At 37.2% G+C, this 16,105-nt stretch overlaps 1 protein-coding gene and 1 long non-coding RNA gene across 2 annotated transcripts in view; one reads left to right on the top strand and one right to left on the bottom strand.

The window, feature by feature from the left end:
* The first annotated feature begins 349 nt into the window (after positions 1-349).
* OstDelta (oligosaccharide transferase delta subunit) lies at positions 350-14,613 on the top strand. The gene is made up of 13 exons (XM_022086366.2): positions 350-997; positions 1,164-1,375; positions 1,547-1,675; positions 2,187-2,341; positions 3,905-4,044; positions 4,622-4,794; positions 5,889-6,091; positions 6,648-6,857; positions 8,122-8,326; positions 8,933-9,127; positions 9,442-9,537; positions 11,500-11,575; positions 13,317-14,613. The coding sequence occupies exons 1-13, from the start codon at positions 988-990 to the stop codon at positions 13,457-13,459; spliced, it is 1,947 nt and encodes a 648-aa protein (XP_021942058.1). The 5' UTR covers positions 350-987; the 3' UTR covers positions 13,460-14,613.
* The window catches only part of LOC147873204 (uncharacterized), a 78,842-nt gene continuing 74,235 nt past the window's right edge, over positions 11,499-16,105 (bottom strand). The window contains exon 2 of the long non-coding RNA XR_015536168.1: positions 11,499-11,568. This is a non-coding gene — a long non-coding RNA (uncharacterized LOC147873204). The remainder of the gene's footprint in view (positions 11,569-16,105) is intronic.

Genomic DNA, 16,105 nt, shown 5'->3' with positions numbered 1-16,105 from the left:
GTAAGAACTTCTGAAATGTCAGTCATTTTCTACCAGACAGTACAGCACAATATCACAGAAGTCAGTCATCTTCAGAGTTGTAAAATTAACTTTCTGTTTTGCTGCAGTTTGAACCTGACCACTCACCCCTTATCTAGTGTTGAGGTTAAGAATGAGTAGGAGCCATACTTACTCTCCCCCAAGTGCCTACAAGCCATATAGTGGGACATCTTTGTTTTTACTTTCTGTGTTATGTGGCCGGGGGGGGGGGGGGGGGGTGCGCGCTGTGTGTGATGGTTTGAGCGAATTCGATGTTAGTCAATGTTAGCTACTGACCTATTGGTATTGTCTGCTACCATGGTCTAATGCACACTGTTACCGCCAGATCATTATTAAAGTGGTTTCACTGCAGTTGCCGATAGATCATCATCTGTGGCAATACAACCTAGTGTGGGTCTTGGCCTCCCCATTTTGGAGGTTACTTAATCGGTTTTCCTTGGACGAGTAATAAGCCCGTCGCAAGGCAAAAGTAAAGTTGTCCCACTATACGCCATGTAGGCACTTGGGGGGGGAGGAAAGTGTAGCTTCTACTCATTCTTAACCTCGGCACTAGATGGGGGTGGGTGGTCAGCGTTGTCAATAGATAGCAGCACAATATGTAACGTCATACTCCACATGCGTTGCCAACGTTTGGCATTGAGATAGCTATGTGGTGGTAGCATGGTTTCTTGGTATTGTCTGTGGTGCACAATAAAAATGCAATTTTTGTCCGTCTTTAATATTCTTAATACTTCTTTGTGACTGCTATAGTGTACTTTATTAGACATAAGAATTTAATAATATTTCAAAATAAAAAACCCCAGACGTACTGATGACATTTTTTAATTTTTCGCACGATAAAATGTTTTAATGTTTATTTCGCCGATGTTGGTATAAGTTTGAATATCAGTGATGTTTGCTGATGGTTGGAAGTCGACGTGTCCCGGCATCTGATTTGCTTAACAAAAAATGAAAATAGGTATGTAATGTTTCCTAAGATCCCTTGTTTGATAAAAGGATATCAGTGATAGAATGTACAAATTTGTTATAGATTTGAACTTTCTGACATTTAGTCTAGTATTTAACTTCTACTCTTGAAGAATATGCCGATTATAGGAATTGGTTAGATAATGCGAATATTTCAGTTTTTTCAGTTGGAGTATCGTTTGTGGTGCTGATTGGAGCACTGGCATGTGTCAGTGATGGTGCTACGACGACAGCGTCGTACTTGTCAGCTTCAGATAGGATCCGATTAAAACAAGTTCTAAGTGTTGGTTGGGATCTTACGGATCTACCTTCTGTCCATTATGCCGTGTTAGGTTATAAACTTCTGGGAGAAGCAGTACCAAAACCACAGGTTAGATCTCTGAATATAAATTGAGGTATTTTTTAAGTGGGTGGTTTTATATGACAGGAAATTTATTAATTTAACTACTAATAAGTAAATTGAAATACCCATAATGAATACTCGTTGAATTTATGTTCATTTTACTGCTGAGTTGGCTTCTTTGCTTCTCTTGAATTCCAGGAAGTATGTAAATTTCTCCTTGAAAATATTGGGAATGGTATTGGTACACCAGAGTTACTGTATTATGTGACCAATGCCTGGAAGTCTTTGGCATCTTGTGGAACCCTACCTGTTGCCAACATTGTCAAGGTTAGTGTGAAATGGTACATGAATGTTAATACTACTAAAAGTTTCTGGATTAATTGGGAGTTTTTGTTAAGCACAGTTTCAGATGTAGGGATATAGGACACAAAATGGTAATATCCCTTTTGATCTGTATCATCAAAGATCAAGGCATTCTCTTTACAGAATTTTTTTAGCTAATCCAGATTTGGTTGTGTTAATGCAGTTTGGTTTAATTTGATTTTGGAGTTTTTGAGGTTTGGATTTGAAGATGTTGATTCTTGTCTTCTCGATTGTGATGACGTCTTCTTGGTGGTTGCTAACATTTTGAAGGAATGTTGGTAACCCAGAATAACATGCTGTACATAATTTATGTTATTTGTGTTGGGTTTTGCAAGAATAATAAAACATTGTAATGTAGTTGCATGTTACTGAGGCTAAAATGAGTTGTCATGATTTTGTTTAGTGGTTCTAAAAATATTTTAATGTAAACTTGAGATTTATTGAAACTTGTTGGAGTTGAATAATATTTTTGTAGATCCTTGGAGAAGTGTTGGAACAGGAGACATCAACAGTGCCTGACCTGTTCTTTGCTGTTCAGGCCCTCAGTAATGTGGGGCAGAAGAAAGGTGAAGCTTCCAAGCTGATTAAAACTTTGCAAGGAGCTCTGAAAAAAGATGACAGTTTGCTCAAGTGCGTATTATATTTAATCTGACTTGTGTCATGTGTACTTAATTCTAGTCATGGCTGAGGCATTTTATGTTCTGATTGGTTTTGGTTTATTTTCCCCATCACTCAACCCAGACGTCTTCATAGTACAAAAGTATGAACTAATAAACTACAGTTTACTAGTATAAGTTCTTATAGTGTTCTCTTCCCTGGAGAAAAACTTTGCACTTGTAAATTTTATGAATAATTACAAATGACATAATTGGATTGTAAGTGATCATCAATTCAGCAAGGGGGTGACATTTTCCACTTTCACAAGACTCTGCCCATTGTTTGTTTTTTGGTTGATTGGCTGTTATGTGTGAGGGAGAGGATTGGAAGTTGGAGACATGATAATCTGAAAACACTGGCTGCTGGCATGATGGAGTGCTGGAAGCAGTGGCTGATCAAACCATAGAATGCTGGAAACACAGAACACAGGGAATCTGTACTGCTGTGAACTTGAAATACTGGAAATGTGGAAGATTTTCTGCTGTGTTATGATTGTGTGCCAAGTGTGATATCTTTGGTCCTTACACATTTTGACATCTCTTCTTGTAGTTGTATAGAAATAACAGGTGACACGGTGTTTCTTTCAAAAAGCATATCAAAGAATCTTTTCAAGCATGAATGTATCCATGCACAACACATAATGAAATCACTCCATCTGTCCGTCTGTACACGTGAAACAACATGAGAGTGTCTGAATTAATTTTCACAAAATTGTATGCTGAAGAGTTTTACTAAAATTTGTTGACACACTCTAGTTTTGGTCAGAGTCAGACAACAATATTAGGCACTTTACATGAAGACCTACATGTATTTGTTCTGAATTGACTGGGTGGGAAATTCCCCAGGCATAGATTTCCATGTCTATTCATAAAAATGCCAATGGTCATTTCTGGCAAACATAACAGAATTGTTATGCTTTGAATACAGTTCATAACATTTTTATTTTCACCCAGATTAATTTGTTACCAGTAGAAGGGAGGTTGAGAATAGAAAGTATGGAAAAGGGTTAATCATCCAGCCATTTCTCATTTGGCACAAAATAGTGTCTGCACTTGAAACAGCATGCTTAACATGACTTTTAAATTTACAATTTTTAATTGTTGTGTGAATTCTCATTTGATATTAATACCCACTGCACTTGATAAAGCATATCTAAATAACCTGCAAATGAACTCCCAATTTACATTTTTTAATAATTACTCATTTGGCACTACAGCATATGTAAATAATTCATGAATTAATCAGTCACCTATAATTACTATGTGGTCTGGTTATCCTTTTATGTTTTTGTCAGTTTTCTCAGTCCCTTGACAGAATGTGGCATTATCTTCAAACAAATATAGACTCCTTCGCTTCTTCTCAAGTCACCATTTTTAATCGTCCTGCCATTTCTTATTCCATTCTTTATAACATCTCTAGTTCACATTGGGTTGTAAAGTATAAAAACATGAAGTCAACAACACAAATGTTAGAGGATGAATGTTCTAATCTTTTGTACTTCAAGAACCTTTAAGATTTGCAAACCATTTTTTTTAGCCTTGGATATTCATTTCACATTGCTGCTCAGTTGGGCACAGATGGTACATTTGCATTTGACCGCATTGAGGATGCCGTAGTACAAGCAGATGAAGTAGACAGCCGATTCTTGCAGTTTGAAGGAGGACTCAGTATCACAGGTATATACTTGACACTTTAATGGTTGTAAAGGCAGTTTTCATTGATACATTAGATCAGCAGGAACTTAGGAAACTGATTTGTGTGCTGCATCAGCTTTTATGTTTCCAGTTAAATTATTCCTTGATAGTTGTTAATAGTTCATTGTATAGAAAGATGACTTGTTAGCCATCATTACAAATTATTATTTAATTAAATTAAACAGAAAAAGTGTAAATGAAATTTAAAAGTGACAAGTTTCTTCACTCCCAGAGTCTTGATGTGGTTAAGAGAATGGGTCTGTTTAAACAAAGGAAAATGTAAATCACATTTTCCTGTGTTGGTGTTCACTTTTCCTTGTCTGACTTTAAATATGTTTTTGTTTTATTAAGCCTAAGATTTAGAAGAAACATTTGAAAGTTGATGCTGTTAATTCCATAAGACTTTCACTTGTATTAGAATTATAATCCTCCTGCAGAACAACTCCAGGATAACAGAACATTAGTTATTTATCTAACTTAAACTGCAAATAAATTAAAGTTTTTAGATGCTTACTCTTTGGTTTGTAGTTTTAAGTGGAGTGGTATGTTGATTTCGCAGCATTGCTAGTGAGTGGAGCATACAAATTGGCTGACACAGTGAAGAAGCCTCCACCAATAACTGGTGATCAGGCTGTGAAGTTTGCTAACTATTTTCTCAGTCGCCGTTCTGTGCAGACAGCCAAAGGAGCTTACAGCCTATTGGAAGTTGTCAATACACTTACAAACAACAAGGTATTATCTGTTTTATGCAGCAGAATTTATTACAGTTGTTGCAGTTATTCAAAAGAGGAATTGTTACTAGAGCCAGAGTTTTCTAAAAGTCATTATGCAGCAGATATGTACATGATATCAAATATGTTTTATTAAGATCTTCAACTTTTATTTACAACATTTTTAAAAATGAGATTTAATGTTCTCAGTGGTGGTGAAGATGTTGATGTCGGTGTTTTGGATTTAACGCCTTGTGAACTTGTAGGTAGATACCAGCCATGATATCTACCCACAAGCCCACACAGCATTACAACCCAGAAGACTAACATTGATATTTTTCAGTATATTACATATTTAATGAAGTGAAGTGGAGCACTGGAAACATTATGTAAGCTTGTAAGGCATGCATCTTGAAGTGATTCACTGAATCTATAATGTTGATAATAAAATGCCATTGTATAAGTCTTAAACTATATTTCTACTTAGTTTCTCTGTAGGGTGAGGTACATCCCATATTGTGTATTGTAGGATGAGTTTTTTATCCAGTGTTCATAGAAGTCAGTGTATTGGTCTTTCAACCCTGTGTTTCATGGCTGATTGCTTGGTGTTTGCCGTTTGTTCCTCCCAGATGCTGGTTTTATCTGTTTTTAGTGATGAGCATGTGGGAAGCCACAGATTTAAAAGTGATGATATAGAAACAGCCTTGAAGTGATGGTTGAAAGAACAGGAGACTGACATATATAGACATGGGATGGGATACAGTACGCTAGGTATCTGAGCTTTCACAGAGACTATGTGCAAAAGTAGTTAGTTTATTGTCTCTTAGTGATGTATTATCCGTATCAAAGATTCACTGAGTCGCTTCCCCGGGACATGAGTGTTGTAAACTTCCTTTCTGAATCATTCATATGTGTCCCTCAAGAACTGGTGCTTATATTTTGAGGTTTCTTTTCATCTTTTGTCAGTTTTTTTAGTTAATTACATTTGTTGACTGAATTTTTTAAAGTATGTGTTACGTTTTATATATATATATATATTCACACACACATACACATACACTTGTAAGTGAATAGTTTTAAGCTTTCTTTTGGGACTGTATACTGTTTGGCTTGCAGTTTCACCTGCCAGTGGCCATCACCCTTGCCAGCCAGGCAGCTGTATCACTGGAACAGCCCCGTGTTTCGGTGCGTGTCAGTGACCTCTTGGGTAAACCTCTGAGTGCTGATCCACTGACTGTGACTGCAGAGAGTGCCACCAGGGTTGGGGATGAAGTTGTAGTTCTTTCCAAGAAGAAGTTTGAGCCGACTTCTGGTGACAGGTAAGTTACTTCATATTATGTGTGAGGGTGGTTTATGAGAAACTTGTCTGGGATCTGTTACATATTACCTATTTAGCTCACTCAGACCAAAGCAATGCCTGAACCTACCAATGAATTTCCACTGGTTGATAGCCCTCTGTGCCTAAAAACTGAATTACAGCACACTGATCTTGTTTGGATGGTTGTGGAATGTGGTACACTATATTTTCTAGACTGCCAGATGCCACTTTGATTAATAGTTACTTTGATGCTTGTCATGCAACTAGCTGATGCCCAGTTTTACAATTGAAATTGTGAGATTGCATGATACAGTACTTGTGACTGGCATACTCCAAGCAGGTTGCTATTGAACTACCATCATATATCATCTGAAATAATAAACTTCTGTTTCACCATCTGTTTCGTAAATATTTTACCAATTTTCAGATTTAGGATACTTTTGTATAAAATGTAAATAACAAGAAGAAGACTATGCAATTTTTACAATTGCTTTTGCATTAACAATTATAGGTGAAGTAGTGTAAAACTGTTTTGAATAGTATCATCTTGTTTATAGGACTGTGTACTCTGTGAACATCATGGAGACAAAACCAGAACGAGGTTTATACAAGCTCTCAGTAAGTGCTGCATTGGCCAAACCAGATCCAAGACTTGTTGGTAATGTAGGTGCATCTCTAACTGTGAAGGTTATGTGTGCCATTGGTGTGGAGAATGTGGAGGTTGGGACAGTTGATGCTGATCAGACCACACAAGCTAAACTAGCTAAGTGAGTGTTCATATTTCTGTCAGTTAATGCTTTGTTTGACAGTTATGCTACTACTGTTTGTCCCATTTTGCCAGATGCTGGAGGACTTCCTACAATCCTAACTTAAAAATAACCACCAAAAAAGCTAGCTGCTTTATTCATAAGAACTTCTCACTGCTTAAGAGGTCAAGATTTCTAACTTTAGCTGTCATCTGTGAATGTCTCCTTTTTATAATGAAGTGATGTTAAATCACATTCATCTGTTTCTTGTACAGCTGCTTTGCATATGACTCAGACAGATTTATTTGTTGTTTATGTGTTTGTCTTCATTGTAGTATTGTATGAGCAAGGTCAAAATTTGAAAATGAATTTTGACACACGAGTTGCTGTCTTAACCCAATTTTTATATTCATCTTCATCTTCCTACCAAGGATTGGGCCCTTGGCCTGTTCAAGACAGTTGCTCAAGGAAACTTGTCTTATTAGTCTTTTAGTTCCTTTGGGTAGCAGGTGACAAGCCTGCTGCCTCCACACTATTTCTACTCATTCCTGATTTGTCTGCTAGAGCTCTCTAGTAGCAAATCACAAGCGACATGGGTGAGAAATGGCCGCTGAATTTTGCTTATGAAACATCTCATTCATGCTTGTAAGGTTCGTTTACATGCTGTAAATCTACAGCATGGGACTGCCGATTTTACTTCCTCTCCTAAGGAAGTCGTGCTACAGATTTTTGTATGTTCATCTAATGACAGCCCATTCCTCTGCAAAATGGATAATAACCTTGCTCAGAGAATTAGAAAAGTTTGTGTACAGAAAGGTAGGAATATTATTGATGGTAAAATGTCTGAAATAATGGCTAATTCTGATTCAGTTCAGTATGAAGATGCAGGTGATGAAATTACAGGCTCTACTTAGTTACCTGCATGAGGGTGGGGGTGAGAGAGGAATATAAACATTGTTTCAGTAAATGGACCTTCATTTTCTTATCTACCATAAATAAATATAATTTAAGGCTTATTGCCTAGGTATATTTCATCAGTTTTTTAACAGTGAAATATCTGAACTAAGTCAAACAGAAACATACACAGAACAGTAATTTAATGGGTGGGGAGGGGGGGACACGGTTTCTTTTATAACTTTGTCTAGAATTATTTTGTTTTATATTGGCAAATGGACAGGTTTGTCTAAAACCATAACTTGTTCTTGCACAGTTGAGGGAAATCACTTTACTCTGTGTGCTAGGCTTGCATGTGGCAATCATATTTGAAACTGTTTCATTTGTGCAGGGTTGCTTACCCAAATAAGCTTCCAGTCTCAGTGGAAGCAGATTCCCTTCAGAAGTTGATTATGAAGTTTTCCCTTAAGGACAAGAGCACAGGGAAACTGATGACTGTTCACCAGGCATTTGTGAAACTTCAGAACCTAAATACCAATCAGGAGATAATCTTTGTTGCAGAACATGACTCCACAAAAATGTACAAATTTGATATTGTAAGTAATGTACAGGGAATATGTAAGTATGTTATTTATTAATTTTTAGCCTACTTTCCTTGTTTCAAAGAAGTGATAGGGATATGGTATTATGTGAGGTTTTAGGTTCTTATGTGGTAAAGATGTTGATGTTGGTCTTTAGGGTGGTAACATTTTGAACCTGAAAATAGAGACAGTATAGTTTATATTTACCTATAAGTATACAAGGCATTGCAGCCCAGAAAACGAACATTGATAGATAGGAAATTAGTTCTAGGCAAGTGTCCAGTATTACATAGTAATGACTAGTACTGTGGGTCTGGTCAAGATCAGATGTAGAATAATGATGATAGAGAATTTCAGGCTATGAGAAAGAGTTGAAGCATGCTGAAAGGTGGAAGAGAAGTGTATCCCAAAGAGTTAAGAATTGTAGTTTGTGGGATGAAAAGAATGTTGTGTGATCTGTGAATAGATGGATTGACCAAAGAGATTTTAATGGATATGGAAATTGGCACATCAGGGTAATTCACGAAGGTGATAATATTATACCATTTAGGTTGGTTGGTAAGTAAGTCATATTCTTGTAACTGAAGTTTTAATTTATTAGAGTTCCTGTTGTCTCTGTAGGATGTGGGAAGCAAAGCATCTGAATTTGGACACTTGTCTGGATTGTACTCCATGGAGCTAATTGTTGGTGATGCTGTACTTTCCAATTCCTTTTCATGGAAAGTTGCAGATGTCATTCTGAAATTTTCTGACAGTGTGCCAGCACCAAGTCCAGGAAAGGACCAATATTTGTATGCACCACAACCTGAGATTAAGGTTTGTATTTTTGAATTATCATTACATATTCTGCTGTATAGGAAGAATAGAGACATGTTACCAATGAGAGCAAGAAGACTGGCCATTCAGAGTCAGTCACTAGGTAGTGAGGATGGAGCCCTGTCTGGGCCAATGGGAAACAAACAAAAAAGGCTGTTTTTAGGTCCATTGCTACCTAGGGTAAGATGAACTTTTATATTTTGACTTCTGTCACATTTGTGGCTATTACTGGTTACCTTTGTGGCTAATTGAAAGCTTGTGGGAGCTAGTTGCAGTCTGGTTTACTGGTGAATAAGGGACTTGTTTCATTGCAGCACTTGTTCCGAGAACCAGAACGGCGTCCTCCAGCTGTTGTGTCAAATTTGTTCACAGGTCTGGTTCTTGTGCCTCTTCTCCTGCTATTTATTTTGGTAAGTGTCTCAAACAAATGGTTATTTAATTATTTTTATTAAAGTTGTAGGGTTCTGAAGGAACATTAATAGTCTGTCTGTCAGTCCCCAGAATCTAGTTCAGACATCAATATTATAAAGACTAGATGACATTTTTATGTAACTTAGTGTGAATATTATACCACTGAATCATTTCCCGTCAGTTCCCTATAAACTATGTGATCTACAGTACCAACATGAAAACTTACAAGGCGAGTGGAGTGATAGTGCCATTGATTAGTCTGATGACTTATATCATGATAGATCTTTAAAATATTTTTCATTAAAATATTAGGAGAATGGAAAATAAGGTGGAAGCTGCACAAACTATTTTGGTGCAAGGATGATAGCTAATGAATCATTATAACTTTGAATTTTAAATTTGTATGGTGACATGTTCACAAGGCACTACAAATTATATGAGTCATTTTAAAGCCTGTACTGTCTACTCCTTCAAAACTCTAAATGCACTGTGCTAATGGCACATGCTTTTAACCCTTTGCGGTCCCTTTTAAATACCACTATGGCTCTTTCCTGGTCTATTTAAATACCACTAAGCTGTATAAATTCAACTACTGTTATGAACTGGTTTGATTTTTTTTATAACTTGCATAAAATTGAAGAAACTTTGCTATATTTGGTGAAAATATGTTCTGAAAGGATCACAGTTCCTCTTGTTTGGATACTGACTGTGTGAAATATTTTTCATGGACTGTACCACTGTCACTAGTGAGATGGGCAGTAAATGGTGCCTTTCTGCTTGCTGTCGTTCGGTAGAGAATAAAACGAGACCAAGTCGATAGATATGACTTTGGCGATGTCTAAACATCTTATATTACGTGCAAATATATGATGTATAAGCATTGGATTTCATAATTGTAGAGCTATGCTTCCTTTTGCACTGATTGTGTTTGAAAGTTCAAGACCAAGTTCAGCACCATGAATTTGAAAAAGAACGCAAAGTGTAAACGATGAAGTCACTACACATAAAGAATGTTTGATAAGAAGACGAATGAATATGCTTTTATCAGTGGTGGATTGCTCTATGCATCAAAAATAATTAAAAAAATATAATTTCCTACTAGGAAGATGGGATAATTGTTTTATAACTTTATAAGGTATAAATTATTTCTCTTGTAAGTAAATATGACAGCTACACACCCAATGGTATTCCTTCACTATATGATATATGGCAAAACACTTGGTGTGGAATCCTGGCTTCTTTGCACACATGTCAGAATAAAACTGTTTCTCTCCTGCCTCCTTTCACTGTTATAAGGGTCACAGAGTATTACAAGGAAAACTTGGATAGCACTAGTGCACAGATGAAGACTTCAGTGATATGTTGACACTGTTAGCCAGCATCACCTGACTCCAGATCATGTATAAATTTCTTAATAAAAATGTGGTGTACTCTGTCCGACATCAGACCGGAACTCGGATTTTTAAATGGCGGACTCTGTCCAACATAGGATTGTACATATTCCATACAACGTGTGCAATTCTATTGAATATCCTGATCAAGTGGTATCGTTCCTGCTTCAAATTTTTGACCCAGAGACTGGCTATCATGATGGTTTTTCATATTTTTTCTCAGTCCCTCTAGGCAAATGTCAGGATAGTACCTTAAATAAGGCCACAACCACTTCTGTCCACATCCTTTTTAATTTATTATTCACTATCATCTTTCAATTTTACAGTGTGTAGTCTGTTCTAGTAACAGCATCATTAAGGAAACCATAAATGAATAACAGATTTTTACTTTAAATCAGATTTTATTTATCTGTGTTTCTTATGTCCAGTTCAATTTAATGTTATATTTTATTTACACATACAGTGTATTGATGAATCTATTGGGCTTTGTTTCTGCACGTACATGGTGTAATGCTTTACCACTTCCATATATGTTGTGTTTAGGTAATGAGAAAGAAAACTTGTTTTCAGTGGGCCGTGCTGGGAGTTAATATCTCCAATTTTCCACTTTCCATCAGTGCTCTTGGATTTCACCTAGGACTAGGAGGTAAGAGAAATTGTTTACACATTTGATATAAACTACTGGCAAAAAAAGTTATATTAAATGCATACACATTCATTAAGTTTTCTAGAAACAGAAACATTGTATTGTTCTGTGACAAAAGGTTTTACTTTATTTGAAGGTTCAGTTGCAGTAATCATAAGTCAATAATCTCGGTATTAAATTCCCTCCATTAAAGCCTTTTTTAGCCCTTTTATGTTGAAACTTTTCTAAATAATATTTAGGAATTCAGTCTGTACTTCAAAGAGAACACAACACTTCACCATAACTGCTTAATGTTGTTTAAGGAAATAATCTCTGTTTATAGTGAGTATCACATGAAACACATAAATACAAAATGAAGACTTATTGGATGTTGAAGCAGGTGGTACAAATACTTACCTTTGGGCTTTAAAGGGTTAATTTTCAAATTCACAGTTATGTGGAGTAACCTCAGTGGGGGTTTCATATTATACATTACATTATATTATGTGCTAGTGATTTAACATGACTGATTACATAGTACAGGTTCTTTATAGAGAAGTGGATAGCTAGTTGAGAAGTTCCTGCTTTTATGAACACCAGGGTCTTATGTGTTCACAAAAGTTCACTGTTTTACCTGATCCCAGGTCACTTGAATTCTGTCTGCCTTCATACCCAGTTTCACTAAGATCTGTTGTTATCCCATGTAAGTGGGTCTCTTCACTTCTTCTATGGTGCATCAGCCCAAAGTCAAGCCTTGGTCTCCGCCCATGTGGGAGGTTTCTTTGTCTTTGAAGTGTGCATTTATGAGTGGTGAATGACAAGCCTACTGCCTCTGCACAATTTCTACTCAATCCTGATTTGTCTGCTAGGGCCATCTAGTAGTGAATCAGGAGAGACTTGGGTGAGAAATGGCCGCTGAATTTTGTTTACGAAACATCTCATTCATGCTCGTAAGGTTCTTTTACACGGATTTTTATCACCCTTAAAAAATCCATCGACCTTGGCCGGGTGGTCTCTTCACATGGCATCACTAATTTGTATTCATTGAGTTAATTATCTTATGAGAGAAAGTATAAAATGATGAAGTATTTTATATAATTTTCTCGATTTTCTAATTTATATCTCTCTCTTGATTTTATGTATTTCATCAGCACTTTGCTCTCTGAAAACCCTCTATCTAAGTGAGAGATGAAATTTTATATCGGTTTTGGTCTGCTGGCTTCTAACACCATGTGGACTTGTAGGTAGATATATCATTGTGAAAACCTGAAATTTTGCAAGTTTCTTTCCATACAACACAGACTGTTATGTGTTGCTCTCCTGTTTGCCTAACACAGTGATCCCTGGACTATGTTCTGCAGGACCCATAAGGTTTCATGAGGAATTACAAAGGTTTCCTTGCATAAACTTATTTACTCGCAAATTATGAATGCTATATACTGTATGTTAATTTCCAAAGTTTCCACAATCTTCCTCTTGTTATTTGTTTGAGTGCAGGTACTGGTATCTGTTTTTGATCTTTGCATTTTTAAAATTTGTTTTTGAGAAGTAGGTGTGAAAATTTGGATTGCATTCAGCTGGCTCAGGATAGGGTACAATAGGCAGGTATTGGTGAACACAGTGATGTGGTATACAGAATTACACAGCATATTCAGAAACTGTGTGCACGTCATTTCACTCTGACAGAAATACCTTTGCTATGTGTTCTTGCTCTGAATCTTAGCTCTTTCTGAGAATGTACTAAGATTTTTTTTTTCTCCAGGCATCTTTATACTGTTTGGAATATTTTGGCTACAGCTGAACATGTTCCAGACAATCAAGTACTTATTAGGAATTGGAGTCGTAACCTTCCTTTGTGGCAACAAGCTCCTTGCAAAGATTGCTAGTGATCGCAAGCGTCACTAGTTACTTTTTTCATGACTTTGTCTGTGTAAAGTTGAGTTATAAGTGGCATGAATGCAGGCACTTCAGAGAGAAGAATCAGGTGAAAGTTGGTTATATTATATCATGTTGGTCTCATTTGCATCAGTGAAAATTTCCCTCAGCTGTGTTTGGGTATAATATACAAAAAATTTGTGAAGATAATTTCAACAGTTACTGTAATACTCTGAAAGATATGTTACTCCTTAGTGACAGTTGCAGTAACTGTCTTATTGTTGAACTTCAACAGCGGTTTTCTGTTTCTCTGACTGGTGCACTAGCCAGAAAGAGTGCAGGATTTTTTTTTTTGCATTGTCTGTTTTGATTTCATTTACTTCTTGGTAGATGTCAGGAACTGATTACTATTGAAAGCTGACATGTTAGGCATCATAATATGCAAAAACATACATCAGCTAGTTGAATGGCACCAAGGAAAATTAGATTTAAGAGACAAAATTTGTTCTACTTGTTTGGGCACTATGGCAGCTAGAGAAATAGTTTTCTGTATATATGAGAGAGTGTAACACAAGATATCACTCTCTCAAGATGAGGACTGAAAATTTGATGAAAATTTACCCCTCAGATTACTTGTGTTTGTTTAAGAAGTGTGCATTGCCACCTCTGATGTTGCAAGGTGACCAGTAGGTGCAGATAGGAAGCCATCAAGCTATATATATGGGTATTTTTGTGTTGATACTTGCAAATTGAGTATAACTTACGACATTGTAACAGCCACTAGTAACCAATACAGTAGTTATGTTATATCTTTTGAAGCAGGGATGTATTTCTAATGTTATAATATGATTCGCAAGCTTCTCAAAAGTTATATGGAATTTTTTTTTTTAATTGTAGAAATGTTTGATAGTCTATTTATTATTTGCTTCAGTTTTGTTAATATCCACTCTATGTTCACATGCCTGAAGTGATACAGGAACAGGAACCATCTTTCTTACAATATGCAACAGTATATTGTACTGGCACTGCTTTCTATAAAACACACCAAGAGTTAAAACAATTCAAAAGCTGTTTCTTATTATTAGAGTAATGAGGGCTGAAATGAGGATGACATGTTATTTAAACCTAAGTTCTAAATTTCCTGTAATTTCATTGAGAGAAAATAAATATTAGCTTTGAAATTATATCCAAAAATAGCATTTCTACTGTGCACCCCCTCCCCACAAAGAAAGACATAAGAGCTATTTTGCCCCCCCCCCTCCCCATTAAACGTATTTCCCTTATCACAGCACACTCGTATTTTAAGTTCAAATAAGTTTGAAACAATCTGTGTTATGCATAAGCATTTTGACTAAACCCTCCCTAAGAGATGCCTGCCACACTCGGTGAATGCCTCACCTTGTCTCTGCCAGACTCGGCCTCTGTCTCACCCGGTTGCTGCCTGCCTCGGTGTCTGCACTAACCGGCCTCTGCAGGACTCGGTCTCTGCCGCACCTGCGTTTCGCAGAGACGGCATGTCAGTGCAGCATTTTTTGATTTTTTGAAAATTGGGAAATTTTTCAAAATTCCCCCACCCGATGCCTTGCACAACCAGTCCCTCTCCTACTGTTTCTGATGTACTGTGCCTCTGACGAATGCGGTCTGTGCCTGACTCGGTCTCTGTATGACAGAGTAAGGCAGAGACCCTCACCGGCAGAGACCGAGTCCAGCAGAGGCCGTTTAGTGCAGACACCGAAGCAGGCAGCAACCGGGTGAGGCATTCACAGAGTTTGGCAGGCATCTCTTAGGGAGGGTTTAGAAGTGTTACTGAAATTGTCTGAAATGCGCACAAAATAAGAAATTTTTGAAAATTGCGAAAAAAATTTAATGTGAAATTTTTCAAATTTTTTGGTTTTCTGCGCTTTTTGGACAATTTGCAGCATCTTTTGATTTTTTGAAAATTTTGAAATTTTTCAACATTCCCCCAGCCGATGCCTGGCACAACCGGTCCCCCTCGTACTGTGTCTCTGACGAATGCGGTCTGTGCCTGACTCGGTCTCTGCAAGGACGGGTCTCTGTGTCACACGGCACTGACGTGCCATCTCTTCGTAACCCAGGTCCGGCAGACAACACGTAAGGCAGAGATCCTCACCGGCAGAGAGCGAGTCCTGTAGAGGCCGGTTAGTGCAGACACCGAGGCAGGCAGCAACCGGGTGAGACAGACGCCGAGTCCGGGAGAGACAGGGTGAGGCATTCACCGAGTTTCGCAGGCATCTCCTAAGGAGGGTTTAGAAAAGTTTCTGAAATTTTTCAAGATTTTCGAAAAATAAAAAAACGCTAGAAATTGTCTGAAAAGCGCACAAAACCAATTTTTTTGAAAATTTTGAAAAAAAAAATTTAATGTGAAATTATACAAATTTCTTTGGTTTTGTGCGCTTTTTGGACAATTTGCAGCATCATTTGATTTTTTGAAAATTTTGAATTTTTTCAAAAATCCCCCACCCGATGCCTTGCACAACCGGTCCCTCTCGTACTGTTTCTGATGTACTGTGTTACTGACGAATGCGGTCTGTGCCTGACTTGGTCTCTGCAAGGACAGATCCCTGTATGACACGGCACTCACGTCCCGTCTCTTCATAACCCAGGTGCGGCAGACAACACGTAAGGCAGAGACCGCTTAGTGCAGACACCGAGGCA

The sequence above is a fragment of the Zootermopsis nevadensis genome, unplaced genomic scaffold (assembly GCF_977971745.1).
Source record: "Zootermopsis nevadensis isolate Lab colony 2312 unplaced genomic scaffold, Znev_1.0 Znev_ptg000021l, whole genome shotgun sequence".
Classification (NCBI taxonomy): domain Eukaryota; kingdom Metazoa; phylum Arthropoda; class Insecta; order Blattodea; family Termopsidae; genus Zootermopsis; species Zootermopsis nevadensis.
Note: the sequence above shows the minus strand (reverse complement) of the source record. Positions and strands in the feature narration are given on the sequence as shown.